This window comes from Phodopus roborovskii, unplaced genomic scaffold (genome assembly GCF_943737965.1).
Source record: "Phodopus roborovskii unplaced genomic scaffold, PHOROB, whole genome shotgun sequence".
Lineage (NCBI taxonomy): Eukaryota > Metazoa > Chordata > Mammalia > Rodentia > Cricetidae > Phodopus > Phodopus roborovskii.
This window is the reverse complement of record NW_026125554.1, coordinates 2,041,360-2,065,925: the sequence shown is the minus strand read 5'-3', so window position 1 is coordinate 2,065,925 and position 24,566 is coordinate 2,041,360. Positions and strand designations below refer to the sequence as shown.

The 24,566-nt window shown below is 53.5% G+C and overlaps 1 protein-coding gene across 2 annotated transcripts; it reads left to right on the top strand.

The window, feature by feature from the left end:
• Positions 1-467: 467 nt before the first annotated feature.
• Positions 468-24,566, top strand: Palm (paralemmin). 2 transcript variants are annotated; one of them, XM_051177451.1, is made up of 9 exons: positions 469-660; positions 11,561-11,612; positions 11,931-12,011; positions 12,307-12,437; positions 14,236-14,386; positions 16,155-16,176; positions 19,135-19,194; positions 20,621-20,752; positions 22,678-24,566. In XM_051177451.1, the coding sequence occupies exons 1-9, from the start codon at positions 656-658 to the stop codon at positions 23,196-23,198; spliced, it is 1,155 nt and encodes a 384-aa protein (XP_051033408.1). In that variant the 5' UTR covers positions 469-655; the 3' UTR covers positions 23,199-24,566. The 2 variants fall into 2 exon arrangements, with proteins under 2 accessions (XP_051033409.1, XP_051033408.1); XM_051177452.1 differs by lacking the exon at positions 20,621-20,752 and having other exon boundaries at positions 468-660.

The following is a 24,566-nucleotide window of genomic DNA, read 5'->3' as shown; positions in this document are numbered from 1 at the left end:
GGTAACTATTCTATCATAAAAGTGAGTTTTGTGACACATTGTCCCTGCTCTACCCCGAGGCCTAATGCAACTGTCTAGGACCAAGGGGCTGCCGTCCAGATAGGAGCACATGAAGAACCCTTTAGGGAAGTCGGCCCCGATGTCTTTCTTACTGTGGCTCTCCAGTGTCCTGGAAACAAAGTTTGAGTTAACCTCCTTGGCAGTATCATGGGACTGACTAAACTCCTGAGTTCAATAGACCATATCCAGCTGTTAGCCCAGGCTGGGCTTCCTGCGGGAGCTGAGCGTCCCCAACAACTGCAGCTGTGGCTATCCCGCGGCGTGGGGCTCCATTTCGGGCCCTCATCTGGATCTGAAGTCTTTTCCTCCCATCTAGAGCTCAGGGTGTCTAGGTCGGGGATGTGAGTAACACTTTGGGCTGCAGCTGCGCCGGTGCTGGGCGTCTGCGGCCGGCAGGAGGCGCGCGCTGGCGCGCGGGGTGCAGGGAGCGCGCAAAGGCGGCGCGCGCACGAGCCCACCCGGCCGCGCCCGGACAATACCCGGCGCGCTGGGGACGATGCCCGCGCCGGTGCCGCCCCCGCGCCGCGCAGCCCTGGCCACCAGGCCCTAGAGTCGGCCCTGCCCCACGCTGCACCGCCCACGGACCTCGCGGGAGATGGAGTGAGTACCCGGCCACGCGGGCTCCGCCGTCCCAGGCCCCCAACGGGGAACCCGGAGGCGACGCGGGGAGACCGTCCCCGGCTGCAAAGGGGAGGGATCGAGCTGGGCTGCGCGCTCCAGGCCTGGTCCCCAGTCAAGCTGAGGGGGGGCACCTGGGTTGCACCCACACATCCCTTACAGGATGCGAAGGAAAAAGGGCCCACGAGCGCACACGACCCTTAATCCACCTGTGGGTGTGTGCCCCCCCCCCAGACCTTATGGGACTTCGGGAGTCGTGGGGACCCTTCCTCAAAAGACAGGGTGCTCCCGTCTCCCCTCCCCCAGCTTCGCCTCGCCGCTTCTGGAGCTTCTGTCTGTCTCTCCTGCGCTCTGCCCTCCTCGTGGCCTCACCGGGGTCCGCAGCCTCCTGGCCAAACAGATTCCGGCCCATTAGATGTGGTCGTGAGTTGCCCCTGGCTGGAGAGGTGGATTTCCGTGGAGAGCTAGGCGGGCGGTTCCCTGTCACAGGCTCTAATCTGATTTCCCCCTTCCCCTTTGAGCGCCCCCCAGGAAAAGAGGGGGACCTGATGGTGTGACTGAGGAGTGACGGATTCTGGATGAATACTGTGGTGCTACCCAGTCCCCAAACCCAGGCTGGTGTGAGCTGGGGTCTGTTTGTGTGGGTCTGTGAGAGAGGTTGATGGGCAGTGGAAGATTTTGTACACAGCCAGGGGCCAAATGAGCATGTACGGTCATTAAGGCATACCGCCCCTCTAAGCAATGTGAGGGTGTCCCCCAAGCCCCTTACTCCCACAGGTGGGAAGGATAGGTGGTTAAGGGGGTGTTTGACAGGCCTGAGGGTGAAGAAACATTTCCTAGGTCACAAACCTGCCTGCTTGGTGACTGAGGTAGTAGCACCCCACGCAGGGCCCCTGTCCTCATCCCAGCCAGGACTTGGGATATAGAAGTCCAGCCAGCTTTGCTTGCTTGGTGGCCGCTCCCCCTGCCCTTCCCTCTCTGGGTGTGTTTTGTATGAGACAACTTTCCTCTTGGGATTAACCCGTGACCCACCACACCCACCGATGGGTGGAAGCTGTCACATCCCTCCCTGGCCAAGAAGGCTGACTTCCAGGCCTTTGCTTCAGAAAGCCTAGACAAAGGCCTGTCTGCTCCCCCACCCCGCCCTGGGAGCCAGGCCAGGGGCTCAGGGGAGCCAGCGCCCCGGACTTGCCTGCCCCACATCCCCTGGCTTGTTTATCTGTTCTGCTGGCCTGGCCCAAGGGAGCAGGGACAGGCTTGGGTGTGGCAGTGGCCAGGGGCTGCACGGACAGGTGAGAAAATCTCCTACCCAGAACCACCCAGCAGATGAGAGGTATTTTTCTGGTTAAGGCTATTGTTTCCTGTTCTTCTAGCTCTTCCTTCCCCACTGGGGATCCAGAGGCTCAGGGGGGACTAGGCGATGCCCCAGAGCCACACAGCCCACCCAGAGTCCTTTGCACCTGCTGCAAGGCTTTTGTGGGTTCTTGCTGCACTGTGGTTCTCGGGCCTTTCCAGTTATTACTGGGTTTTGGGGGAGGTGGTCAGCGGGAGGTGGCCCCATGTGTCTGTGAATGAGAGAAATATCTTGTTGGTTTCCAGTTGACACAGGGTGGGATAAAGGTCCTGGTCTGTGCTCCTTACCCTCCATTACCATGGTTCTTTTCTACAAGGGCTGAACTTTGTGACCAAAACATGGGAGATGGTTGCAAAGGCTGGGGAGAGGGGATGTTCAGGATGCATTTTAAAGGTCAGGGCATGGTGGCCCACATCTTTAATCCCAGCATTCGGGCAGAGGCAGGTGGATCTCTGTGAGTTCCAGTCCAGCCAGGGCTACAGAGAGAGACAAAAGAAGAACAAAAAACACTTTAAAATTTAAGAGAAAGAGCGAAGCTTGCTGGCGCACGCCTTTAATCCCAGCACTCGGGAGACAGAGGCAGTCAGATCTCTGTGAGTTCAAGGCCAGCCTGGTCTACAGAGTGAGTTTCAGGACAGCCAGGGCTACACAGAGAAACTGTCTAAAAAAAAATCAAACAAAAAAGGTTTGTATTAAAGAATTTAAGGAGGGAACTGGAGAGGCGGTCCAGTGTGTTAAGAGGGCTTTACTGCTCTTTCAGAGGACCCTGTTTGGTTCCCAGCACCCACATAGTGGCCCCCAACTCCAGTAACTCTAGATCCAGGGGGATCTGACACTCCCTTCAGGCCCACACAGGCACTCCATGCATGTGCACAAACCCACACAGATTAAAAATGAAATGTCTTTGAAAAATTTAAAGACCTAGTAGAAATTACTCTGAAGAGATTTAGCAGAAATGGGTAGCCAGGAAGCTGTAGCAATCCTCCTGCCTCAGCCTCCTGGAGTGTTGGGGTGACAAGTATGAGCTACCAGAATGGAGATGTTGAAAAGGGGAGCTTTTGCTGGGTGCTGCCTGGATCCTGACCCCACCCCCCCCCACCCTGGCCCACCCTCATCCTGAACCACCCCACCCTTACTCTGCCCCCACCCCCACCCCTCATGCCTGTAAGTCTCTTAGTGCCTGTGCCAGGCCTGCACTGATAAACTGAATTTCAAAGCAAGCTTTGGTTTTCTTTGTGCCTATTTGGTTTCTGCGCTATCAAACCCTGGCTTCATGTGTCTGGCTAACTCTAATGTTTTTCTCCAGTACAGGAGAATTTGGTTTGAAATGTGAGTCTTTCCCCTCCCCCGCCCAGTTATTTGTGTTGGAGTGTGGGAGAGTATATGGGTAAGCACCATGGCTCAGGTGTGAGAGTCTAACTTTTGAGAGTTGGTCCTCTCCTTCCACTCTATGGGACCTGGGGGTCGAACTGAGGTCGTCAAACTTGACAGCAAGCCCTTTTACCCGTTGAGCCATCTCACTGGTCCCTGAAACTTGAGTATAATTTCTTCATTCAGAAATTTTTGTTGCTGTATTTCAGTTTGTTATTATATTTATTATTTTTGTAGGTGGTGCATGGCCTATGTCTGGAGGTCAAAGGATGTCTTGCAGGTCATTCTGTCTGCACCATGTGGGTCCTGGGACTAGAACTCAGGGCCTCAGTTTTCAAAGCAAGCACCTTTACCTGCTGAGCCATCTTGCCAGCCTTCTCCTTGCAGTTTTAATGTTGTTTTCTTGTTTGTTTGTTTGTTCGAGACAGGATTTCTCTGTAGCTTTGGAGCCTGTCCTGGAACTTGCTCTGTAGACCAGGCTAGCCTCGAATCACAGAGTTTCACCTTTCTGTCTCCTCAGTGCTGGGAGTAAAGGCATGCACCACCACCGACCACTTCTTAATCCTTCTGCCTCAGCTTTCTGAGTTACATCACCACTCAGGTTTTTTTTTTTTTTTTTTTAAGATTCTTTTTCCTCCTAAGACAGTCTTTAACTGTGTAGCACAGGCTGACTTCCAGTTTACCACCCTTCTGCCTTGTCTCCCCATCTATGGATGGTTTTCTGTTTTGTTTTGGTCCTTTCTGCCCCTGGGCCTTTTCTGTAATGGATTCTCTAGGACCTGTCACAAAGGCGCACAGTAGTACCTTCTGGGCAGTCTGGTGCCTGCAAACAGGAACAGGGAGACAGACAGCCTTCCATGACTTGTGCCTAGGTCCCAAACTGAACCCCCCCAAAAAAAATCCCAGCCCCCTCACCTCCTACCTGAAGCAGGCTGCAGAGCCATGGACTGCCTGCGCTAAAGGACCTGGGGCAATGACTGGGCGAGGCTGAGGAGGGCAGGCTGGGCCTGCTCTGGGAGCCAGAAAAGCCAGGATTTGTGTCTGGAGCCGACATCCGGCTACAGAAGCCATCTGTCTCATGGAGGTTTTACAGCAAGAAACTAGGGACAGTCAGAACATGCTAGTGTGTCTGAGAATGGCGATGGAGTTCCAGCCTGGCCCTGTGGAGCCAGCTGTGGAGGGTGTGGTCCAGCCTGAGTACCCAGCAAAGAGGCAGAGGAGGCAAGGTGGAGATCTGGGAGGCAGGGGAGGGCAGTGGGCACAGAGGCTGGGGTTTTGTGACACCACTCAGGGAGATGAGACTGTGTCCTTTGTCTGTCTGTATCTCTCTTATTGTCGTTTGATTGGTGTTAATGTTTTTGTTTTGAGAGAAGGTTCCTCTATATCCTTGGCTGTCCCGGAACTCTCTGTAGAACAGGCTGACGATGAACTCACACCTGACTCTGCCTCTGAGTGCTGGGGTGAAAGGTATGCACCACCATGCTCAGTGGGCTGGAACTTATTGGCACATTGACTAGCCAGTGCCTCAGCCTCTGCCTCCCCTAGGCTGCCCATCTTTTTATGTGGGTACTGGGGATTGAACTCAGGTCCTTATGCTTGTGTAGCAAGTCCTTTTCCTGCTGAGCTCTCTCCCAGCTCCACTTGTGTTCAAATCCTTTGTCCATAGGAGTCTCAGGGCAAGACCAGGAGGGTGGGTGGGGACCCCAGCCTGTCTTTGGCTTGGCCCTGGGAGGAAGGGATGGCTCTGTACCTGTAAACAGGAGTTGGTAAGCACATTGTTATATTAGTGATGTGTCTTGTGGCTGGGAAAAAAAGCTTAAGGGAGGAGGGGTCTGTTGTGGCTGAAATTAGCACTGTCCATCATAGCAGGGGGAGCATGACAGCAGGCCACACTGAGTCCACACTCAGGAAAATCTTTCATGGATGTGCCCTATAGTCTTGTCTCCATGGTGATTCTAGAACCTGTCCGCTTGACAGTATTGCCCATCACAATCACTGTTAGTACCTTCTCCATGATTTGCTAAAGGTTTTTTGTTTGTTTGTTTGGTTGGTTGGTTGGTTGGTTGGTATTTTGGTTTTTCAGACAGGGTTTTTTCTGCGTAGTCCTGGCTGTCCTGGAACTTGCTCTATAAACCAGGATAGTCTTGAACTCACAGAGATCCACCTGCCTCTGCCTCCTGAGTGCTGGGGTTAAGGGCATGTGCCACCACCACCTAGCTATAAAGAAGTCTTTTAAAAGTCTGGAGTATTTTGAGCACTGATAGTGACTCGAGCGGAGGATTGTCCCCCTGGCCCTGTGTGGATCCACCCGAGACACATGTGTTCAGTATCTGGTAGGAGCATCTTCTGCACCGAGGCTCAGAAGGTACACCACTCTCCTGGCATCATGTGAGCCTGGGGTCCATCACCGGCATCCCAGAAAGCAGGTGTGGCAGCACACACGGTCACGCCAGCACTGGGAGACAGAGGCAGGAGGGAGAATCAGGAGTTCAAGGTCATCCGTGGCTCATGGGAGTTTCAAAGGTGTCCTGGGTTGCCTGAACCCCATCGCAAAGAAAAGATGACTCTGAATATATGTGAAACAAATGCATTTTGTGTTTAGACTTGATCCTGTTCATTTCCCTTAAGGGGGCATGCAACCTACATATTGGCCAAGGTGTTCAACCACCTCCTCTATTTAGCTCTAGCACAGAGCTTCTCAACCTACTGGGGTGACAAACAGACCTTTCACAGGGTCCCATAGCAAATATCCTGCACATCAGATATTTACATTATGATATGTAACAGTAACAAAATTATAGTTATGAAGTAGTGACAAAATAATTTTATGGTTGAGGGTCAACACAACATGAGGAACTGTATTAAAGCGTCATGGCATTAGGAAGGGTGAGAACCACTGTTCTAGAACTTTCCATCACCCCAAATTGAAGCCCACACCCAGCAGTAGTCACCCCATCCCCTCCCAAGCCGCCAGCACGCCTGAGACCACGTCTCATCTCTGGATTGTCCTGTTGGGGACATTTTCTGTTATGGAGTCTCACACACCGTGTGGCCTTTTGTGTCCTCTCCATCTTTCCACCCTGTGGCATGTGTCAGAGCCTTGCTTCTCTTTATGGCTAAGTATTACTCCTTCGTGGATGGTTCAGGCTGTGTACCCATTGTCCACCTGTGGACACTACATGATTTACATGTCAGTTGGTAACTGCTCAGGGTGTTAGACACCCAGGCCCCACTGTAGGTAAATATGGTGGGTCCCAGAATTCACTTGGAGTGCCCATAGGACAAGCGTCCTGCAGGCGATTGACTTCCCCTGACCATGCCTCACTGGTCCTGCATTGAGTACCTGCTATTTACATTGTGCTGAAGACAGAGCTGGGAGGAAAAAGAAATGACATCCTTCTTGTGGAATACAAAGCATAATGAAATGTACAGAGTGTGTCATGGTGGCTGGGGCTAACACATGCTAAAGTTTGAAAATTAGCATGGCTGGAGAACACCTGGGTGGACGGAATGGCAAACACCAAGGTACTGGGGTCACAGCAGGCCCCAGTGTTTGAGGGTCAGTACTGGAAGAGTTGTGGGGAGGTGGGGCATCTGTGGAAACTAGTCTCTACATTAGAATATGCCAGAGTCCCCTTTTGCCTGTGGGGACCAGGGCAGGGTCCAGCCTGTCCTCTAACTGAAGGTTAATAATCAATGCATCTATTTCTCTGGCACTGCTCAGGGGTGGTTGAGTCTACTCCATGCCTGAGGTTGCATGTAATCCTGGCATGGGACATTAGGAGGGTCCCTGGAGGATGAGACTGTGACCTATTTAGTTAGCTTGAAGGTGAAAAGGCTGAAGGTGTTCAGGGCAGAGAAAGCCAACCTTAGGGCTCAGAGCAAGCTGGGAAATGCCTGGGGTTTCAGGTCTGAAGGTGACAAATACTAAGAGCCCAGGAAAGAGACGGCAGCAGACGGGTGGACTGGACAGCCCCACGCTGGAAGCCTCAGTCGGGGAAGGACTTACTGCCCAGCCAGTCTCTTCTCACCAGCCCTGGTGACCACCCCTTCCCCTCCTGGCCAAGGTCACCATCAGCACTTTCCTTTCATTTAGCGGCAGGAATGTTCTGGGTGCTGGGCTCCACGCCTGACCAGCTTGATCCCTTTCATTGCTGTCCTGCTGGACACTGGAGCTGCCGAGGCTATGGGGGACATAAGCATGAGCAACAGCCCCCTCCATCTCCTATCCCTGCCAGATCCGCCCTGTCCGCTGGGTGACCTTGGGCCTGTTGCATAACCTCTCTGGGCCTTGGAAAAACAAAACTGGAAGCCAAGGCTTAGGCTTGGCTGTCACTGGATTCCCATTATCTCATCTGGAGTTGAATTATCTCAGGAGGTAGGAGACACCGCCCTCCCCTCCCGGTCCTCAGCCACCCACACACATCAACGAAGGATCCCAATCCCCCCTAAGCGCTTTAAAGTTATCCCCAGAAAGTGGACTCCTTGAGCTTCAGGTAACACTGTCCCCAGCTAATGCGGGCTCTCCCCAGCCCGAGGCACCTGGAGAGGCTCGGAGACCACAAGTCACTTTTCCCAGGACACACATCCCACAGTGCAGCTGCCATCTCGCTAGAAGTCAGTGTCTCCAAGCCTATGTAAGACCTGAGGAGACACAGCCTCTGGCGTTTTCCGGCCCTCACCAGAACCCGAGGGTCTCTCCTCCCTGCTTCCCTCAAGGTCTTACTGTTTCCTCAGTAAGCAGCCCAAGCTGGCCTTGAGCTTACTAAAAATTCTCCTGCCTTGGCTTCCCTCGTGCAGGGATGACAGATTTCAGCCACTATGCCCAGCTCCATTTGCAGGCACCCCACACATAAAATAAAATCAATATATTTTTTTTTTCTTCGAGTCAGGGTTTCTCTGTGTAGTTCTGGGAACTCTGTAGATCAGGCTGGCCTCGAACTCACAGAGATCCACCTGCTTCTGCCTCCTGAGTGCTGAGATTAAAGGCTTTTCACACTGTGTTCCAACTTGTGTTTAGTTTTTGAGATAGAGTCCCACATAGCCCAGGCTGGCCTCAAGCTCTCTAGTAACTAGGGATGACCTTGAACGGATTCCCCTGTACCCTGGCCTCCTGGATGCTGGGGGAGAACCCACCCTTTCAGCCTCAGCCCCGTCTCCCTTTTCACTCTGTATTTTGAGATCAGGCTGGCTTTCAACTCACTGTCCTGCCTCTCTTGCCGAAATCATGGGCATAGGCCCTTAGTTATGATTTGGGTTTAATACTTTGCATATTTCTCCCCTCTTAACCTTCACTGTCTGCTCCAGACCCTTCCCAGAGAGATACGTGGGCACACCAAAAGCCAAAATGGGACAAAAGGCAAGCGCCCTCCCACCCTCCAGCATCCCCCACCCAAAGCTAGTAGAAGCCTTGCAGCCCCCAGTTCTGGGCCGGGGGTGGATGCTCAGCGCAGGCCCCGCCTCCACACTCAGGGCCTCGCGTTGCTATGGGGACAGTGAGGTTGCCAGGGCGACCGCCTCCCGCGGGCCCGCCATCCATCAGAGCAGTGGCGCCCATGGGGTGGGGAGGGGCGCAGGAGGGGCCCAGCTGCGGGCCTGTACTTGTGACCGCGCGACGACAATCTGGGGACCGATGACAATCTGGGGACAGAAGGGACAGAGGGATGGAAGTTGTCTTCTTGGGACGACTGAGAACATTATCTCTTATGTCGGCTGGCTACTTGCCTGACTTTTCATCCACTCTGGCGGGGAGCGGGCGTAGGGAGAGCACGACACAGCCATCCCGCTGAAGATACTGATTGCCTTGTCTCTACCAGCCCACCAGCCACACAGCTGTCCCCATGCCCAGCCTGAATGGTCACCTGACTCTGGCGGAGGGATAACACAATGGGTAGCTCCCCATGGCCCTTTTCCCCCCGAGTGTCTTTAATCTTTTCAATTTATTTTTATAATTTATTTATTTTTACTTTATGTGCATTGGTGTTTTGCCTGCATGCATGTCTGTGCAACTGTGTCAGTTGGAGTTACAGACAGTTGTGAGCTGAGACACAAACCCTGATCCTCTGGAAGAGCAGTCAGTGCTCTTAACCGCTGAGCCATCTCTCCAGCCCCTCGATTTTATTTTTAAACAGAGCCTCACTACATAGCTCTGACTGGTTGGAAACTCACCATGTAGCCAGCTGCTGCCTCCCAGGCCCCTGGGTGCTTTGGCTGCAGAAAGGAACCTCTCATCTCAGCCCTCTTCCTAGAATGTAGGAAGAGGAGGAATGTGGGGTGGCCTCTGCTGAACTGCATTCAGCATTCAGCATTCAGCCTTGGAGAAAACTCACCAGACTGGGAGGCCAAGCAATGCAAAGGGTCTGGGTAGAAGTGACCTGTGCCTCAGTGGTTGGAATAGACTGAGAGAAGGGGAGTAGGCAGGGACAGAGGACAAGCAGGTAGATGTGGGCTACTGCACCAGGTGGGGGTCTCTCAAGGGGTGAAGTGAGTGGAGGTGAGAGACGGGTCTGGTTGTTGCTGTGAGAAGGTAGTTTGGGTTGTTGGGTAGAGAGGGGACTGCTGGAAACAGAGGGGGGACAGTAGAGGCCTGGGCAGGGGTGTTGACACATGGGGCTGTAAGGAAATGAGAGGTGGGCTTCCAGAGGCGAACAGCCAAGCAGCCAAGGGGTAGTTCCCCAGGATGCTATGCCAGTCCGCCCAGCCGAGCTGGATCGAACCTTTCCTGAATCTCCTGCTGAAGCCTCACTGAGGACAAAGGGAAGAAAGGAAAAGCCTGGCCCAAAGCTAACCCAGGTAACTCAGGGCTTTAGACGGCCGAGGCCAGCATAGACAATTTAGTGAGGCTGCAGCATCTCACAATAAAAAGTAAGGGGAAGGCCCAGTGGCGGCACGGTCTTTAATCCCAGCACTCAGGAGGCAGAGGCAGGCGGATCTCTGTGAGTTTGAGGCCAGCCTGATCTACAGAGTGAGTTCCAGGACAGCCAGGGAAACCCTGTCTGGAAAAAAACAAATAAATGAACAAAACAACAACAAAAAACCAAGCTGGGTGTTGCCTGAGGGATGATACCTAAGATTGGCTTCTGGCATCCACTCTTATGTGTACACATGTGTACACATCCATGTACACCCACCCATGTACACACACAGAGTAAGGCATAGGACTGAGTGCTGGCCTAGAATTCCCCCAGTGAGGGGCTGGGGGTGTGGCCAGGGCGGAGACCCAGCTTATCAAGTACAAGGTTCTGGATTCCATCCCCAGGCCTGTAAAAATAGATAAATCAGTATGTGCTCACACTACCAGGCCCCTGGGAGGCACTGAGATGGCAAGGTGCTTCCTGCCAGGAAGGGAGCAGCTGGGCAGGGTCACCTGCGGGGCCGTGGGAGCCAGGTCACTTCACAGGCCTCAGTGAGGTCAGGAAACTGAACCCAAAAGTGGGGGACGGGGAGGGGCCGCCGGCTCAGCTCCAGGTTGTCCGGATGGACTTGGGTGGGAGCAGTTTGTGGTGGAGGCTTTGCTTCTGTGCTTAGGCAAGCTCGGAGACAGATGTGTCTCTGGCTCCTGAGTTGCACAGATGGGGAAACCGAGGCCCAGGGAAGGCTGACTCCAGGGTGTTGAACATGGCTTTAATTTCAGTCTATGGAGATAAGGCATAAGTGCTGGGGAGGAGGGCCTGGGGGAGGTGACTGAGACTAACCCTGTCTCAAGAACAAGGGGGAGGCGAAACCTTGGCTTTGCTGATCTTTGCTATGTGTTCTGGGGAAACTCATGCTGTCTCTGGATCTTGGCCTGCTTTGAGACCCTAACATTTTGTCGTTCACTTTGTAGTGTTGGGAGGTTGATGGTGGGGGAGGGGCAGGGGGAGCCTTGATCCTGTTTATGTCTGACTTAGTTGAGGGGAGGGTCCCTCGGGATCATCTTGACAAGTCTTCTGGTCTGTCCTGGGAGGTGACAGACATGCCCTTTTTAATTTTGCTGCCTGATGATCGCCTGTATATCCTTCATGGCCCAAGCCTAATGTCACCCTTTTCTATACCCTTCCCAGGTCTCTAGGCAGAGCCTCAGAGGGGCCGGGGGTGCCACCTTGTAGGGAATGTAGGGTTAGAGGTGGTCCTGGTTGGCTGGACGGTAAAGGATCGAACTTTATCTCCTATATGCAGGGTCCTGGCGACAGACACTGCGTCCCAGCAGGAGCGGCTTCAGGCCATCGCAGTGAGTTCCTCCCACTGTAAACCTGGGGTCAGGCAGGGTGGGGTCCCTGGATTTTTTTTCTCTTGGTTTCATGATGCAAGATTCCAGGATTCTTGGAACTTGGATACAGCAAGCAGAGTTACGTAGGGGTTCCTAGAAATGAAAATAGACAGACAGGTGGGAGAAACTGAGGCTGGCATTTGTCACAACCTAGGCCCACAGTCTGCTAATACTGCTGTGCCAGGGTCCCTGGGCTGTGATGGGTACATTCACTAAGGTGCAGGGCCTCCTGGTCACACTGGGGTGGGTGTGGACCTGACCTACCCTCTGCACTCGCAGGAGAAGCGCAGGAAGCAAGCCGAGATTGAGAGCAAGAGGAGACAACTGGAGGATGACAGGAGACAGCTGCAGTACCTTAAGGTGGGTGGGGGTGGGGGAGTGAGGTGGAGCGGAACCTTGGGGTGGGGTCTGAGGAAAATTCTGGGCGCTGTTTGAACCCTGGTCTTTGGGACCCAGGCCTGTGTGGGCTGTTTCTCTAGTCGGCCTGTGCAGTTGTGTGGGGCCTGCCTGGGACTGCTGGCATGTGTGAGTGTACGACCCACCAGACTGACTCAACCCCAACATTCATAACCCTAACCTTAATATGGATCCCAACCGTGGCTTTGACCCAATTGTGACCCTGCCTGGATTCTGAGCCACTTCCCTGCCACCCCAGTCCAAGGCGCTGCGGGAACGCTGGCTGCTGGAGGGGACACCATCCTCAGCCTCAGAGGGTGATGAGGACATGAAGAAGCAGATGCAGGAGGATGAACAGAAGGCCCGGGTCCTGGAGGAGTCCATCGCCAGGTGGGCAATAGGGCAGGGGGCGACAGGGGAGTCCAGGTGGATTGGCCAGGGGTTGTTAAAGGTCTGGATATGGGGACACTTCTGGAACTGCCTCCATCAGGGATAGACAGGTGTCACGGTATGGACCCTCCCATGTGCCTCAGTGGGGGCCACACAGTGGCCGGCCTCCAGCTGCAACTAGTGTGCATTGTAAGCCTTGGCTTCCTCCTCTGTGACATCCTGACACTTGGAGGCCTGGGCAAACAGGAGCCCCTGAGGAAGGGAGGTGCCGTCACCAGCCTCCCTGAGGGCTTGCAAAGGCTTCCTGGCGCCAGCCCAGCTGGCCCTTGCAAGCCCTAATAGAGACCACAGAGGCAGCTGAGCCTGCAGGAAGCCTGGAGGGGTCAGGACAGAAAGGAGAGTAGCCTACCCAGTGGGGGCTGGAACAAAGAGCAAGTGTTCCCTGCAGGCGGCTGGTGGGGGTCTGGCTTGGAAAAGAGGGGTCGGAGTACAAGGAAAGGACTAACTTCTATGTGAATTCAGCCTGGCCAGGGGAGTCGCCTGTGGGGTTACCTGGGATTTCCCTGTCCACTCGGAGAGTAGTATTTTGGGCTCTTCTGTACATTAAGAGAGATAACAGACTCCCCGGGCTTCTGTTTCCCTTCCTATGACCCAGTCAGCCATCCCGTTGAGTGTTTTCTGAGGTTTATTTTGATTTTTTGTCTGGTTGGTAGAATCAAGAAATCAAGTCAAACAGGCTAGGGCTAGGCTCCACCTTTGACCACACTCCCAGCCCCTCACTGGGGATTTTAGGCAGGGGCTCACCTCTGACCACGCCCCCATCTCCTCACTGAGAGATTCTAAGTGTGCCTCCACCCCCTGACTATCCATCTAGTCCTTTACTAGGGAATCCTAGAGGGGTCCCACCCCAGACCACTCCCCCAAATCCTCACTGGGGATCCTAGGGGGCCCCACCCCTGACCACGCCCCCAGACCCTCAATGCTGAATTCTAGGACACCACTAGCCATACCCCCAGTCCCTGACTGCCCCCATCCTACCTCTTTTTTAAAAATTCTTTGTTACTTTTGCATTTTTGAACCTGGATCTCTGTAGCTGAGACTGACCTAAAACTGGCTGCAATCCTGCAGCAGCCTACCTAGTACAGGGATGACAGTGGTGTCCTACCATTGCCTGGCTCTGCCCTAATTTGTTTTTTTTTTTTTTTTTTTTTTTTTTTGAGGGGGAGATTTGTTTGTACTGAAGTCTTCTGATGCTTGTGACAGTGACACATATTTTTCCCTTTGTCCCTACAATGTTAACCCTTCCTGCCAGTTTTGAGTGGGAAAACAGGGAGGAGGCGTTTGTGTGAAGCAGCTTAGCACGCAGTCCCGCTGGTTGCTGGCTGAGTTGAAGCCCACCATAGCAAGTCCAGAAGTTAAAACCACAGATTGTAGGTCACTAAAGTGGCTTAGTGGGTGAGGGTGCTTGCTGCCAAGCCTGAGAGCCTGAGTTCAATCCCCAGGACTCACATAGTGACCTCCACACTGCACCGTGCCATGTGGCTTACACAGACACTGTGTAATGACAAATAAGTGTAAAAAAAAAAGAGAGAGAGAGAAAAGTTAAATTCAAGCCAGGCAATGGTGGTGCATGCCTTTAATCTCAGCACTCGGGAAGCAGAGGCAGGAGGATCTCTGTGGGCTCAAGACCATCCTGGTCTGCAGAGCAAGTTCTAGGACATCCAGGACTACACAGAGAAACCCTAAAACCAAAAGACTAAATGTGAGGAGCCACTGTGTGACCTTTCTCCTTCTACAGGCTTGAGAAAGAAATTGATGTCCTGGAGTTTGGAGAATCAGCCCCAGCCGCCCCAAAAGAGAACTCTGCAGCCCCCAGTCCCGTCTGGCCCCTGTCTGCAAGCCCGGCCAAGGATGAGCAAAAGTCAGACACCCTGGTGAACTCACAGCAGGTAAGAGGCTCTGAGAGAGGCAGGGGACCTGAGTGACACCCACACCTTCCTTAGCCAGGTAATGGAGGCTGTGTGACCTGAGAGGTGTTGCTTGGCCTCTCTGGTCTTCAATTTCCTCTATGTGGAGGCAACTTCCGTGCCGGCCTGGTGGCGATTTTGTAAGTCTGATGAATCGGTGGGCAGTCAGGCCTTGGCCCCAGATGGACCCCACCCTCAGGGTTTCCTTTTTGTCCCTCAGTTTTTTATTTTCTTTCCTTTTTTTGAAGAAAAAAGTGTTGTGCACTGAACCCAGGACCTCAGTCATGTTTGGCAAGTATCCAACACTGATCCACATCTTAGCCTAATATTCACAGTGTTTGGTTGTAAGCCTAGTGTTTAATGTCTGACCCAATCTCTACAGCCCTAATATTCGTGTTTTTAATTACTTATTTATCATAGTATCATGGAGTACATGAACGTGCCACAGAGGCCAGAGGGCACTCTGGAGTCAGTTCTATCCTTTCTACCTTTATGTGGGTCCCAGGAATTGAACTTGGGTCTTCAGGTGTGGCGACAAGTGCCTTGCCCTGTGAGCCACCATCTTTCTGACCCAAGTTCTGGATTTTTTTTTTAATGATTTATTTATTTTTATTTTATATATGTTGGTGTTTTGCCTGCCTACATGTATATTGGGGGTGTTGGATCCCCTGAAACTGGAGTTACAGACAGTGGAGAGCTGCCATGTGGGTGCTGGGAATTGAATCCGGGTCCTCTGGAAGAGCGGTCAGTGCTCTCTAGCCCTGAGTTCTGGATGTTTTGAGACCATATCTCACTGTGTAGCTCAGGCTGGTGTAGAACTCAAGCTCTTCCTGCCTTGGTCCACTTCAGCAGGCCACCCAGCTGGCCATATTGTCTTTTATTGCCTTGTGTGGGTGTGATGTCTGTGTGTATACGTGGGTGCGGAGGTCAGTAGGATGTCATGCGTCTGCCTTGGTTGATCTCCACATTTTTATTAGTTTTTTAAGATTTACTTATTTGTATTTTAGAGCCAGGATCTCATTATGTAGCCCTGGCTGTCCTGAAACTCACAAAGATCCTCCTGAATGTTGGAATTAAAGGATTGAGATACCACACCTGCCCATAAATCACTTTTTCTTTGTTGTTGTTGTTGTTGTTTTGTTTTTTGAGTTTCTCTGTGGCTTTGGAGCCTGTCCTGGAACTAGCTCTTGTAGACCAGGCTGGTCTCAAACTCACAGAGATCCGCCTGATAAATCATTTTTTTAAAACCTCCATTTGAGAGGTAGAACTGAAGTTAAGGGTCTGACTCCAGGCCACACAGATGACAGGAAGAACTGGGACGAACTCATGGCCTTGTACATGCTGGGGAAATGCTCCGCTACTGTCTTGGGCCCTACATGGAGCCTTCTTCTGTTGTATGTGGTTTTGGGGGTCCTGAATGCTGGCCCCTGCCTGTTGGACATGTGCATTACCAGGGGACCACAGCCCAGAAATGGAACCAGATCTCTCATCAGAGAATCCATGGGCACTGGGAGACACAACCTTTCCCCAAAGCATCTAGGTTCATGAGTAAAGTGGGCAGGCTTCCCAGAGGGTTGAAGGTTGAACAGGAACGAACTCTCAGGCACAAATTGACAGATTTTTCTGGAGACTCCATTAGGGGCTAAGCCTGTCTCTACAAGGCTCCCAGCCCCACAGGCCCATTCTTCAGCTGGGGATGGATGAATGAAACGGAGTGGGCATCTCTAATCCTTCCCCTCTTCTCTTGCAGACGCCACTGGGCACCCCAAAAGGTAAGCTTCCAGAGGGAACGTGTGTCCTCTGGTTCCCTCTTGTGGCCAGAGGTGGGATGGCGGGTGAGCGTGGGGAGGCCTGAACGCAGTTGCTGATCAGGAAGTTTTGGAGCTTAGGCCCTGGGCCAACCTGTCCACATTCACTCTCTGTGACATCGTCCCCAGCTAGCTAGCCCCTGGCTTAACATCTAAAATGTCATGCCTGCCATCCCAGTGCCGAGTTCACTAAAGCAAGAGGTTCCGCAGCTGCTGGCTAGCCAGCTCAGCCTAACCAGTGGTCAAACGTGCATACTTCTCTTCAGACCACCCGGAGTTCGGCTACCAGCACCCTCATCAGGCAGCTCACAACCACTTGTAACTCCAGCCCCAGGAGACCTGACCCCATGAGCATCTGCATACATATACAAAGACAGGCACATACACACATACTTAAAATACAACATCTGCATACATATACACAGACAGGCACATACACACATACTTAAAATACAACAAGCTTTAAAAAATACCCACAAGGTGGAGAACAACCTGGAGACACAGGGTGTCTCAACTTCGGGCATATGCACACTTGTGTACACGCCCTCATGAGTAAGTATACATATCACACATACCTATAGAGAGATTGCCAGACAGTGGTGGTGGGTGCCTTTAATCCCAGTACTTGGAAGACAGAAGCAGATAGATTTCTGAGTTCAAGGCCAGCCTGGTCTACAGAGCAAGTTTTTAAAATAGAGATATATAAATATTATATATTTATGTATACATGTCATATATAAGAACACTGTTTGCTTGTTTTGGTTTTTGTGACATGGTTTCTCTGTGTAGCTTTGGAGCCTGTCCTGGAACTTGCTCTATAGCCCAGGCTAGTCTCAAACTCACAGAGATCTGCCTGCTTCTGCCTCAAAAGTGCTGGAATTAAAGGCCTGCACCACCAACACCCAGCAAGAACACTTTTTAAAAATATAGTCTTGCTGGGTGGTGGTGGCACACACCTTTAACCCCAGTGCTTGGGAGGTAGAGGCAGGCTATCTCAGTGAGTTCAAGGCCAGCCTGGTCCACAAATCAAGAGTACCAAACTATTATACAGAAAATCCTTGTCTTGAAAAAGCAACAAACAAAAAACCAGACTCTCATGTAGTCAGGTTGGCTATAGACTTACTGTGTAGCTAAAGATGACCCTGAACTCCGGATTCTCCTGAGTACTGGGGAAGACAGTGCCCGCCATTTTGTGCAGTGCTGGGGATGGGACCAGTGATTCCTGTGGATCAATTGAGCACTGTGCCCACTGAGCCCAAACAGTCTCTGTGAGCACAGGCTGTACTAGAACTCACTATGTAGACCAGGCTGGCTTTGAACTCACAAAGACACACATACACACACACACACACACACACACACACACACACACACACACCACCTCTGGCATGCAGCACCATGCCCAGCCCATGTTTCTAAAATCTCTATTGAGCTTGTGTTTCCTGCCACCCAGCACAGCTGGCATGGCTGGTAATATGGCCCTAGGACTCTCTGGCCTGATTTGTTGTTAATTATTCATAGAGAGAGTGTCTCCCAGTCTTGCTGTAGAATTAAAAATTAATAATTAAAAGAAAATGCATGCAGGCCTCTTAGGAATTTTGTGAAAGACATTTTGGGCTGAACAATGAGAAATCTGAGGCTCAGCTGGGCTAGCTATGGGGTAAAGGGCCCTGGGCAGGTGTGGTATTTGGGGTGTAAGTGTTGGGAGTCTGGGGCACAGGTGCATGTGTTGGGGCCTGGGGCACAGGTGCATGTGTTGGGGCGTGGGGCACAGGTGCATGTGTTGGGGCGTGGGGTACAGGTGCATGTGTTGGGGCCTGGGGCACAGGTGCATGTGTTGGGGTGTGGGGCACAGGTGCATGTGTTGGGGTGTGGGGCACAGGTGCATGTGTTGGGGTGTGGGGCACAGGTGCATGTGTTGGGGCCTGGGGTACAGGTGCATTGTTGGGGTGTGGGGCACAGGTGCATGTGTTGGGGTGTGGGGCACAGGTGCATGTGTTGGGGTGTGGGGCACAGGTGCATGTGTTGGGGTGTGGGGCACAGGTGCATGTGTTGGGGCCTGGGGTACAGGTGCATTGTTGGGGTGTGGGGCACAGGTGCATTGTTGGGGCCTGGGGCACAGGTGCATGTGTTGGGGTGTGGGGCACAGGTGCATGTGTTGGGGCCTGGGGCACAGGTGCATGTGTTGGGGCCTGGGGCACAGGTGCATGTGTTGGGGTGTGGGGCACAGGTGCATGTGTTGGGGTGTGGGGCACAGGTGCATTGTTGGGGTGTGGGGTACAGGTGCATTGTTGGGGCCTGGGGCACAGGTGCATGTGTTGGGGCGTGGGGTACAGGTGCATGTGTTGGGGCGTGGGGTACAGGTGCATGTGTTGGGGCCTGGGGCACACGTGCATGTGTTGGGGTGTGCGGTACAGGTGCAGTGTTGGGGTGTGGGGCACAGGTGCATGTGTTGGGGCCTGGGGCACAGGTGCATGTGTTGGGGTGTGGGGCACAGGTGCATGTGTTGGGGCCTGGGGCACAGGTGCATGTGTTGGGGTGTGGGGCACAGGTGCATTGTTGGGGTGTGGGGCACAGGTGCATGTGTTGGGGCCTGGGGTACAGGTGCATTGTTGGGGTGTGGGGCACAGGTGCATGTGTTGGGGTGTGGGGCACAGGTGCATGTGTTGGGGTGTGGGGCACAGGTGCATGTGTTGGGGTGTGGGGCACACGTGCATGTGTTGGGGCGTGGGGTACAGGTGCATGTGTTGGAGGTCTGAGGTTTCAATTGAGTGTGTCAGGAAGTCTGGGGTTCCACTGCAGGTCTGGCCATAGCTGTAGACAGGCCATTGGGGGCCTGGACGCATGCTCAGGGAGGGATGTTTTGAGGGGATCCTGCACATTTCTCTGACTTCATCTTTCTCCACTCTGTGCCTGGTGCAGAGAATCGCATGTCCTCCACGCCGGTGCGGACTCCGGGAGGATCCACCATGATGAAGGCAGGTGGGTCAGCCCCCACTCCCCACCCTGGTCTAGCTACCATCTGAGACTCTGAGTCCTGGAGGGTGAGGCTGGCAGGGTGGGGTCTGCTTCGCTCTGATACACCCACCAGCCCATGCTTCTCCAGCTTGGGGGATCTAACCCAGTGCCCGCGGCTTCCATTCCTAACCTCAGCCTGGGGACCGCGGGTTGGCATACAGGCTGAACATGCTTCCACATGCCTGAACACGCTTGTGTCACATCCTGCCTGCTCCAGGGGTCCAAGCATCACACTGACCTCATGTGGGACCAGATGTGTTCTGTACCCAAAATCCAGAAAGATTAGTTGATGACTAGTCTAGACAATGTCCTAGAGGAGACAGGAGGCCTAGGATTTCCTGCACAGAGTTCAAGTTCAGGAGGCTACGGGTGTTTCTTAATAGAAAGTGCCTTCAGAACTGCTGTGGTAACTCCAGGCGTGGCTCCTCCCATTCCCCCATATCACTTCAGCCAGTGACTTTGTACTGTGCACATCCTGCACAAGTAAGCAGGCTGCCTTGCAAGTAGGTATGTAGGTACAGAGACAAATGATTAACTAACAATCAGTTATTTGCTCAACAAATGCTTAGGAAGCCAGGCACAGAAGAGAGGGAGTTGGTATTCTGGTGGGTGCAAGTGGCTGTTCAATTAAGTGGCTGAGGAAAAAGAAGTGATTTTTAGGGCCCTGGAGTTTCGTGAAGGACTATAGGGCTTACCCACCTAACCACGTGCTTACAAGTGCCCTCTGGCGGCTGTACAGAGAACAGACCTAGGGCTGAGGTGATCACTGGGCCAGGGAACCATGCTGGGTCCCAGCCTGGGTGGGTGGGGAGCTGTGTGGGTCAGCAAGGAAAAGTTCTGGATGTTTCTGGAGGTGACCATGAAAAGGCCCAGCCAATGGGGATGGACATCAGGCTGCAATGGAGGCCTGGCAACCCTGTCTGGTTCAGTGTGATGTCAGCTTGGGATATTAGAGGAGGCTTGTTGGTGGGGATCATGGTCAGTGCCTAGGCAACTGCTGTTAAAACTCATCTCATGGGGCATGGTGGCGCACACCTTTAATCCCAGCACTCGGGAGGCAGAGGCAGGTGGATCTCTGTGAGTTCAAGGAAGAGTCTGACGGCTCATCAGTCAGTACACAATGGACAGAGATGGAAGGACATGGGTCCTGGAGTGGGATATTAGCATGGGCTGCAGGTTCTGAGCAGAATGCAGCCTTGAACCATTGGCATCAGGAGTGGAAGGGTGTTGGGTCGAGAAAGCTGCATCTGGGTGGTGTGCCTAGTGTCCCCAGTGTGACTGTCATCACTGCTTGGCTCTGCTGCTACCTGTCTTCCCTGGCTTGGCCATAGCCCGGGGGGGCACCTGAGGGTGGATGTGACGTAGGGTAACCCCGTGCCTCTCGTGTCAGCCATGTACTCGGTGGAGATCACGGTGGAGAAGGACAAGGTGACCGGGGAGACCAGGGTGCTGTCCAGCACCACACTGCTCCCCCGGGACCCACTCCCTCAGGGCGTGAAAGTCTACGAGGACGAAACAAAAGGTATGAGAAGCCAGGCCTGCTTCAGGGGCACCCAGCAGACCCAAGGTTGCCCTGCCCAGCCCTTTCTCCTGGCCTGGTCAGTCATTCAGAACCTGGGTAGTGTGCTGAGTATGGAAATGGAATCTAGAGGCAGTTGCAGGCATGAGAGTTCATCCCTGCTGCTCAGAGCGGGGATGAGGAGAGAGCTTCTCAGAAGCCCACAGCTGCACAGCCAAGAGAAGGGAACCGTGCACCTAGCAGGAGCACAGCTTGTGCAAAGGTCCTGAGGTGCATCGAAGGAGGAGGGACTGTGTCCTGAGGGTGCCTGGGCAGACTGACTGGATGGGTTTGGGGAGGTAGAGAAGACGTCAGATTTTCGCCAAGTCTTGGTGGTGCACGCCTTTAACCCCAGCACTCAGGAGGCAAAGACAGGAGGATCTCTGTGAGTTCAAGGCCAGCCTGCTCTACAGAGCAAGTTCCAGGACAGGCTCCAAAGCAATACAGAGAAACCCTGTCTCCAAAAACCAAAAAAAAAGGTCGGATTTTATGTCTGTGGTGCTGGAGATGGAAATCAGTGCCTCCAAAATGCTAGGCAAAGGTTAACTAAGCCATGCCCCAGCCTTTCACTGGTGGAGTCTAGGCAGAGCTCCAGCCTGACCATGCCCCCAGCCCCTCACTGGGGAATTCTAGGCAGGCACTCTACCCCCTGACCACGCCTCCAGCCCTTTACTGAGGGATTCTAAGCTGTTATTTCCAGCTTTCCTGACTAGTTTTATAGGTTTTTTTTTTTTTTTTTCAGGACTAAGCTGTGGGGAAGTCATCTTGAGAAAAATAGGGTTCATCTAATCAGGGATGTTTTTAGCAGGAGCCATAAAGTCCAACTGGTCCCCACTCCATCCTCCTTTTAAGAAATAAATACATATCCTGTAATTCTCCTTTTTACTGTTGTGGTTTATGAGGTTTGGTCCTTATAATTTTATCTACTTTCAGAGCATTCCATTACCCCAAAGGAAGTGCCCCATCCCCACAGGCTCTCACCCCATACTGTTCCCAGCTTCCATCACCGATGTATACACTCCTGGCTCGGGATTGGACTGTTTTGGGCATTTCCCATCATGGAATCCCACACTGTGTGGCATTTTGTGTCTGGGTTTCTCAGTGAGCAGTGTCCTAAAGGTCCCTCCATGCAATGGTGTGTGAGAGTTTTCTTGGCTGTACGACAATTCAGAGTGTGAAGGGACCATACTGTATGTGTTTGGTACTGGACATGGTTTTGTGTGAACACACGCTCATGTCTCAGTTGTGACTGGAGTAGGACTTGCTGGCTCTGATGAATGTGACTCTGTTTATGAAATCTACACATATCTCACCCTTCCACCATCTCTTTGGTCTCTCTGGGGACCCAGAACCAGCTAGACTGGACCCTGGTTGCTTAGTAACAGCTGGGGATTCTCATCTCAGGAGCCTAGGCCCAGGGGAGAGATTTGACCCTGCCCTTCACCCCAATATCACCAAGAGGCCAGACACAGGGACTCCTCTTCCAGGAAATGGTAGCCCTGACCCTTCCCTGGATCCTGAGGCCACCCTGTGTTCTACCCTGCAGTCTAGGATTCCAGAGGACTTTGCCAGGCTGAGGTCCAGAAGTACTTTGGAACTGTAGACGATCACCTTGGTGAGGAGATGCTATGCATACTTAGCTTAGGATAAGTCAGAAAGTGACAGTCAGGCCTGCTGGTGCATGCCTGTCATCCCAGCACTCGGGAAGTTGAGGCCAGGAGAATCTCTACCTGGGACTAGAGCTCATGGCAACCCTGCCTCAGTCTCCTTGAGTTCTACAACGTCAGGCATGCACCACAAGAGCTGGCTCTCTCAGTGCGCATCTTCCACAGCTTCCAGGCTCTGTCCTCACATGCCCCAGCTAACTCTCTCCGTGTGTCCCCACGCAGTGGTCCATGCTGTGGACGGCATTGCTGAGAACGGAATCCAGCCGCTAAGCTCCTCCGAAGTGGACGAACTCATTCACAAAGCCGATGAGGTCACACTGAGCGAGGCAGGGCCCACAGCCGGGCCAGCAGAGCCTCGGGGACTTGCAGAGGATCCCAGCAGGACCACACCGTCAAGGAGGGAGATCACAGGAGTGGAGGCTCAGCCAGGAGAGGCCACATCAGGCCTACCGGGCATCCAGCCTGGTCAGGAGCCCCCGGTAACCATGGTCTTCATGGGCTATCAGAATGTGGAAGATGAAGCAGAGACCAAGAAGGTACTAGGCCTGCAGGACACCATCAAGGCTGAACTGGTGGTGATCGAAGATGCGGCCACACCCAGGGAGCCAGCGCCACTCAATGGCAGCGCAGCTGAGCTCCCAGACACCAAGGAAGAGAACCAAACCGGGCCCTCGGCCACCCCCAGCGATGCCCAAGATCTTGACATGAAGAAGCCTCGCTGTAGATGCTGTTCTGTCATGTGAGCTGTCGGGGCGCCCTGGTCCCCGGTCCCTGTCCTTTGCTCCACACTCCACCCAGCAGCCCGGCCCTCCCCGGCGCCTGCCCACCCTCACCCTCTGCCTCATGGGCCCCAGACACCTGTGTGTGTGTGGTCCCTATGCACCTCGAGTCACGGGTGAGGGGTGCTCTGCCCATCACCATACTCCACACTCACCCCCGAACCTCTGAGCTGTGCGTCTTCCCTTGGGGAGAGACAGGCTGACCCATCTCAGATCCCCTAAGAATGGGGACCCCCCCAACTCCAGGTCACAGCAGGTTTACACAGGCGGCTCATGCCCATCATGGTCTCAACCTGGTGTCCCCTTGCCGCCCCAGGCCAGCCTGTCTGTGCCTTATTGCTACTTTTGGGGAGTCTCCGAGGGGACCAAAACAGAGGGTCTCCCTGGCCAAGTGCCAGCAGCATAATGTGGGCAGGTGGGGTGAGGCCACACTTCTTTGGAGACCCAGAGTCCCAAAGTCCTAGGGTGGAGGACAGGCACCTGTGGATTCCCCCCCCCCCCAGTAAGTAGGGGAGCTCAAAACAGGGGTAACCCTTCACTGGGGATGGAAACATCCCCTCAAGAAGGGGTCATTGTTGGCAAGGCCCCAAATCAGCCACTCCCTGTCCTGGGTTGCCCCTACCATGCACACACTGGGCCCTTCTTCCTGGTGCTAATTTAGGGACCCTTGGAGTCACCTTTACCCTCTTCTCTAGTTGGCTTGGACCAGGGTCCTGGGTTTCCCATATACCCCATACCCCAGAAGGCGGAGGTAGGGCTGCCAGCGCTGCAGAGCCTAGCATTTCCAGGCAGGTTTAGGTTGCCACACACACCTTGGGTGGGAGTAGGAGAATCCCCCATCTGCCACCTGGCTGGACAGGAGCCATGGCAAGGGGTCACCCCACCTGTGGGCAGGCAGCAGCAGCCACTTCGGTCCCAGAGGCGCCGCCCTGCACACAGACGCAGCAGGCTCAACACACTCCACCCCCACTGGCTTCAGAGGACCACGCCTGGTCCAGGTCCCTTTCCTTGGGACTCCAGCCTGGTGTGGAGTGCAGGACCACCTGTGGGACCCTATCACTGCCCGAAGCTGCAGTAGGGCACGCAGAAGCCACAGAGTCTGTGTCCTGTCCTTCCTGTGGCCTGGAGAGAGGCACTCTTCCTTGAGGGGTGACCGGTGGCCATGGTCATGGCACCCCTTCTTCCTCCCGAGATCTGCCTGAGTCCCTCGAGCCCTGAGCCTCAGCTGAAGTGCCCTTGCTGCCCCCTTCTGCTTTTGACGTGTGATGAGGCCCCGCCCTTCACCCCCCCATGTTCTTGACTTTCCCAGAGAAACAAATTAAAAAAAAAAAA

Coding starts and splice junctions, on each gene's coding strand:
- Palm (XM_051177451.1), top strand. Junction 12,438..14,235: donor CTGGAGGAGTCCATCGCCAG/GTGGGCAATAGG, acceptor CTCCTTCTACAG/GCTTGAGAAAGAAATTGATG. Junction 16,177..19,134: donor GCCACTGGGCACCCCAAAAG/GTAAGCTTCCAG, acceptor TGCCTGGTGCAG/AGAATCGCATGTCCTCCACG.